We start from the raw sequence: 6,000 nt of genomic DNA on the forward strand, positions 1-6,000 counted from the left end.
GAATGCCTTGCGCCCTGTTGAATCTGACTTCACAATCCGAGGGGCAACCACCAATCGATTTGCTCCCTCGTCCCTCGCAAGTTGAGGGTTGTCTTCTGGAATTCCGGAATCAGGTTCTGAAGAGTGAGAGGCATTCCCTCGCTTAAGGGCAAGGCCTCCCTGTTCTTCCAGGTTCCACTATAGGTTCCTGCCTGTTGCGTTACTTGGTGGATGTTGAGTTTTAGCAGATGCTCGCAGGTTAGTTGTACCCACCCAGTAGCTGCTTAGTGAATTTGAACACTAGTGTGTGTGTGTGTGTGTGTGTGAGTGAGTGAGTGACTGGGTGATTGTTTGATGATGTGATGGACTGGTGCCCTCTCCAGGGGGTCTTTGTGCCTTGCGCCCAGTGTTTCTCGGAAGGACCCACCGTGAGTCTGATCATGATGAAGTGGTTACAGAACATGAATGAATCAATTAATTTTATATCACGTCAACAGCATACATCAACCCTGCATGTCATTCCTGAAATTATGGAATATGGTAGTGGTTCAGAATTTCATGCGATGCTGACCTTCCTGCGAGACAGATTCTGGGAGAATAGCTCAAGGTGAAAAAGGCTCTACTCCTGTCATTAACCTTTCGGCTGGTATTTTTACTCTTCCTTCGCCTCATCCTCGCCTCCGTCGCCCTCCCCCTGCCGCCCTCCTTCCCCTCCCCTCCCCCCACAACCACCAGCCATCTATATTCAACGCCATGAAGCTTGAGCCAGGCCTCTGCTGAGCCTTCCCTCAGCCCAGAGAATAACAGCAGAATGATTGCAGCATCTGCTGCTCCTCGGCTGCTTATGAAACCACCGCTGTTTGAGATGTTAAGATTCTGAGAGCGTGTGTGTGTGTGTGTGACTTGCAGCTCTGTGTGGCGGTGATGTGAAAGGGCCTAATGGCATCATCCTGTCCCCCGGCTTCCCAGAGCTCTACCCCAACTCATTAAACTGCACGTGGACCGTAGAGGTCAGCCATGGCAAAGGTAAGATGCACACACACACACACACACACAGTCACTTGTTATACTTTTACATTCATGGCATTTGAATACAGACTTCTCCAGAGTGACATTACGTATACAGATGAGCTGATGTAGAGTTTGGAATCTATCCCAAGGATGGTGCACTTGCCTAAGTGGAGAACTGAACCCCAGTCCCCATGTGTTGGGCAATGATCAAGTCACTACTTGTGTGGTGTCTGTAATATTCAAAATAAAATGTCCCATATATTTAATAGCTGCAAGTACCCGTAAGTATAGCAATGTAAGTATTGATATCATGTCACACACAGGACAAAACCTTGCATCTTCATTTTGGACATTGATTTATTCATGGATGCAGTTTTGAAAAGGCCACTTGTCATTTACACTCTGTCCAAAATGCAGAAGGAATGGACCAATAGAAATGGTCCAGTGTCATCGTTATTATCCAATAAATAAATAATTTATATGGTATTGTTTCCATGATTTGTGGGGACATTACATACACTTCAATTCATTTTGTAAAGAGACATAACCTTACCTTATCCATACCCTAATATTAACTCTAACCCTAACATTAACCTTAAAATATGTCAGATTTACACTGTGGGGACCTGTTCTTTTATTCTCCTTATTATTTAATACTTATTATTATTATTTAACAAGTGTTGGTCCCTGTAACATAAGTGAAACCTGGTACGTACACACACACACACACACACAGAGAGAGAGAGAGAGAGAGAGAGAGAGAGAGAGTGTGTCTGCCTTGCCAGACCACCAGGAGAACTTGTCAATTACAGCTCACCATGCCATTAATAATGGAATCAGTGCAAGCTGTTTATTCTAAATGGAGCTGTAGACGCTAAAGCAGCACCAACTGTTCTCTCCCTTTTTCTACAGTGACAGCCATTTCTGTTCCTGTAAACCCTTACCCATAATGTCAATACTGCACCATTTAAGGTGGAGCGTAATTGTGGCACCATTTAAGGTGGAAGTGGTGATTCAGTTAAGAAGCGAGTGTGTCTGAAAGTCATTTCCACGACTGGCTCATATTATTTTATATAAATACCCAGTCCATTTGCTCCAGGCCCGGTTTTGGAGCTGACAGCAGTTGGAGTAGGTATTTTTTTTTCTCCTCTTTCTCTTGGTGCCTGTTTCTGAAGCTCCTTGTCTTGTGCTTCTCAGGTGTACGCTTCACCTTTCACGCTTTTCACCTGGAGGATCACCATGACTACCTGCTGGTGACTGAGAACGGCAGCTTTGCCCAGCCCCTGGCACGGCTAACCGGCTCCCAGAGACCCCCGGCTCTCAACGCTGGTCTCTACGGCAATTTCAGGGCCCAGCTGCGCTTCATCTCTGATTTCTCCATTTCGTTCCATGGCTTCAACATTTCCTTCACAGGTGAGAGGCAGGGAGGAGGAAAACAGGGGAGGTCAAGAGAACAGGGGCAGGGGAAGTTGGAGTAAAAGAGGTTTGGAGTTAGAGAGAGAGAGAGAGAGAGAGAGAGAGAGAGAGAGAGAGAGAGAGAGAGATACAATCATTAGGTGAATGCTAACATACTATTGGAAGCTCCGTAGGAGTGCTAGCAGAAATTACAGCAACGGCAGCCATTTTGAAGCCTGTATTTTCTCTGTATTTGTTGGACCTCCATTGCCTGTGCCCTAAATTAGCTTTGTAGCTTGAGTACAAATTTAAGAAACATATAGTTGCACAGTTATGAAGCATTATCAGCTTAATTTGGGTTAATTAATTCAGCATTTGTGGTTTTAATCTTTAGGGGATTTGCTGTTAATTTATACAGTCACAAAATGGTTCCTAATTACTGTTGTTTATTATGTAAGTTATTTACTATACGCTGAATATTTCATAACGTGTCTATTTCATAAAGTCTTCTCAAGGCAAGTGAAGCTATTATATTACTACCAGTGTTAAGCATGTTAGCTCTTATGGGGTCAAGTTACTGCTGCAGGGGTTAAATATATAGCTCCACTTTACTGTGCTCTCTCTCTCTCACACACACACACCCACAAGCTTGTATCTACTCTGATAAGCCAGGGTGGCAAGGTTTTGAATACAGAAGAGGCCTGGAAAGTGGCGTCTTGATGAAAGGCAATCAATTGGCAACAGCTTGAGCTGCCGATGGTGAGCTGGGGGGACTTATCACTGGTGCCCCGAACCTCCTGGACTGGATTTCAGTTTCAGCTCCAGGGCGATATGAGAGCTGGCTCTGGGCTGAAGTTTTCTTAAGCCTCAGATCCCTACTGGATCACTTCACAGAGGAGCGAATACCCCCTGCCCCCCCCCCCCCCCCCCCCCAGAACGGTCAGGGGTTAAACCGGCCTGATGGAATGCACTTATCCACCTTTTAATACTGAAAAAGTCCCCGACAGCTGAATATGTCTGAAAGAATAGGCTTCAGAGAGTCAAAAGCTCTTTTTCTTCAGCTTCAAATCCTTGTTTAACCCTCTGGTTCAAGCCTGTGGTTAAACGTCCCTCATCCGTCCTGAAATAAGAGGCTTATGGCTTCCAAAAAGCAAGGACAATGGGTACAGGTCAGAAATTCCACCAATACCCGCAAGGGCCGGCGGTCAAGAAGGCCCAGCTAGCAGGAAACCAGCGATACTGTAAGCTAATTAAGGATCCTTGCTCATGAATATGCATGAGATCATCCTCCAGGAGGGTCTACACATTAGCATAATATAGATTGTCCGATTGAAGGCGGATGTTGACCTTTCGCCGCTATTAAATATTGATGCCATCGACAGGATCAGACATGTTGGCGCATAATGCTGGAAATTTCATGCCTCAGGAAACAGCAGAAGACACACACTCATTTTTCACACACATTCCATTTTTGTTTTGAAGTCTTTAAACAGAGAGAGAGAGAGAGAGAGAGAGAGAGAGAGAGAGAGAGAGAGAGAGAGAGAGAAATGAGGAAACAAGCAAGAAATTAATTAACCCCATGAATGTTGAGAGTATTCATTTATTTATGCGGAGACTATGCTAATGTTGTACTTTCTGGGGCGTAATTAACCTTAAATTTGGCACTACACCCCAAACATTATCAGAAAGTTTTATATCAGAAACTGACCTGGGTTCAGTAAAATTCTGTCAACAACTGCTCAGAACTCACCAGAACCAATTCTGATACCTACAACGCAATATTAGCTGTCATCAGATCATGGCTAAACCAATTTAAATATTTGTTTAAGCTGTTTGTTTAAAATCCTTAAAAATATTTCATGAAGTTACCAGTAAAGCAATTGATGTAAGGGACATAATAAAGATAGCATTAACAGGCTAACAACTTATGCTAACAAGACACAAATTCAGTGCTTCAAAACATGATGATGTAAATTGTTAGAGAACGGTGAAATCCAACCAAAAGAAGCTATATATAAACAAAGGACTTTTAAGTCCTTTAGCAAGAAAACACTGAAACATTAGGCATAGGCAACATTAGCATGCTAAATTATAGCCTAGCAGATCTCCTGTCACCAGTTGCTTTCCTCAGGTGTCTGTAAGTTTGGGAAAAATCTGAAAAATAAAAGTAAATATGAAATGGAAACTCTGCTGATTCCCTGAGAGAACACTATCTGTTTGTTATGCTAACATAGAGCAGGCTGATATGTTAGCATGCAAAACATGGCTATTTTTTTATTTTTTTTAGGAGGAAAATGAAGGGAAATGCTGCAGTGGGCGACGGTGGGGGGCAGAGCAGCTGCTCGTCACTTGGTGGATGACACAAATTTGGCATAGACTCAAAACTTGGAGCCCTGAGAAGCCTCTCAGAGAAGCTTCAGAAACGCCTCGGGCGTTAGAGTGCACAGCTGCAGCAGCTAGCAATGCTAAACCCTCTTCCCTTATGATTTACAGGCCTCTAAACGATGTAAATCTGTGAACATTAAGCTGAATTGATTGGGGCAGTGTTGGCAGCGTTAGCCTGTGGCTGTGTTGTGTTTATCACATGAATCATGGGCTGAAAGTGACTGGACAGTGTTTAACTCTAACAAGATCCGTCGCTGAAGAAATACTTTCAATTTACACACTTTCCCACTTACTTCTAATGAAGTTTGCTTTTGTTGTTTAGAACTGGAGCTACCAGGCTAATGCTATATGTAGCTATAGTGAGAAATGGAAGCTTTTAAATGCAGATTTCTACCCTATTTTGTCCAATTTATAGAAGATAGTAGCCATATATGTTCAGTGGTTATTTTAAAGACTTTTTAGAATTCAGTTAATTCAGAGTTTCTTGACGTGAAAAGTTTTATTCAGGATGATCTTTCCAAGTCATGATTGTTCACTGCATTGTTGAATGGAACCAGGCGTCTGATGGCCAGAATGACCAAAATGACTTTACATGACATGGCTATGTGAAACATTACCATTGATAACAATACACATATAAAGTCAGAAGGCATGACTGGTTTTGAATAATCAATTCTGATTTATTCTGTGTTCTATATTGTTGTAGATGCCTACAGTGCTTCATTTCCATTATAAACTGAATTATAGGAACGATTTGAATTATTTAAAAAATGCTAATGAATAATATTATTAATAATATACTTGTAATTAAAATAAATAATGTACTAATTTTTAATGAATATTTTTGGTCTCAGAGTATGACCTGGAGCCATGTGACGACCCTGGAGTCCCTCGCTTTGGTCGTCACAGCGGAGGGGGCTTTGGTATCGGAGACTCCCTGAGTTTCTCCTGTGACCCTGGTTACCGTCTCCAGGGACTGCGGGCGATCACGTGCCTCGGGGGTGGACGGCGCACGTGGAGTGCCCCTCTGCCAAGGTGTGTGGGTACGTGGTCAGCAGCTTTCATTCACTTGGACGTCTCCACTTCCGACAGGTCCTTCAGGGTTGCATTGGAGCGCAGCAAAGCCGGACAGACTTGTCAAACAAAGTGGATGTTTTAGGGTTATGGGTGGGGTGGGGTGGGGTGGTGCTGCTGGAGGAGGCGGGCGTTGAGAGACAGCTGGTTCAGTGC

The 6,000-nt window shown here is 43.5% G+C and overlaps 1 protein-coding gene across 1 annotated transcript in view; it reads left to right on the forward strand.

The window, feature by feature from the left end:
• The window catches only part of csmd3a (CUB and Sushi multiple domains 3a), a 287,911-nt gene that overhangs the window by 133,276 nt on the left and 148,635 nt on the right, over positions 1-6,000 (forward strand). The window contains 3 exon segments of the mRNA XM_066676154.1: positions 889-1,005; positions 2,188-2,403; positions 5,625-5,813. Of these exon segments, the coding sequence (XP_066532251.1) occupies positions 889-1,005; positions 2,188-2,403; positions 5,625-5,813 (522 nt within the window).

Source organism: Hoplias malabaricus, chromosome 1, assembly GCF_029633855.1.
Source record: "Hoplias malabaricus isolate fHopMal1 chromosome 1, fHopMal1.hap1, whole genome shotgun sequence".
Taxonomy (NCBI): domain Eukaryota; kingdom Metazoa; phylum Chordata; class Actinopteri; order Characiformes; family Erythrinidae; genus Hoplias; species Hoplias malabaricus.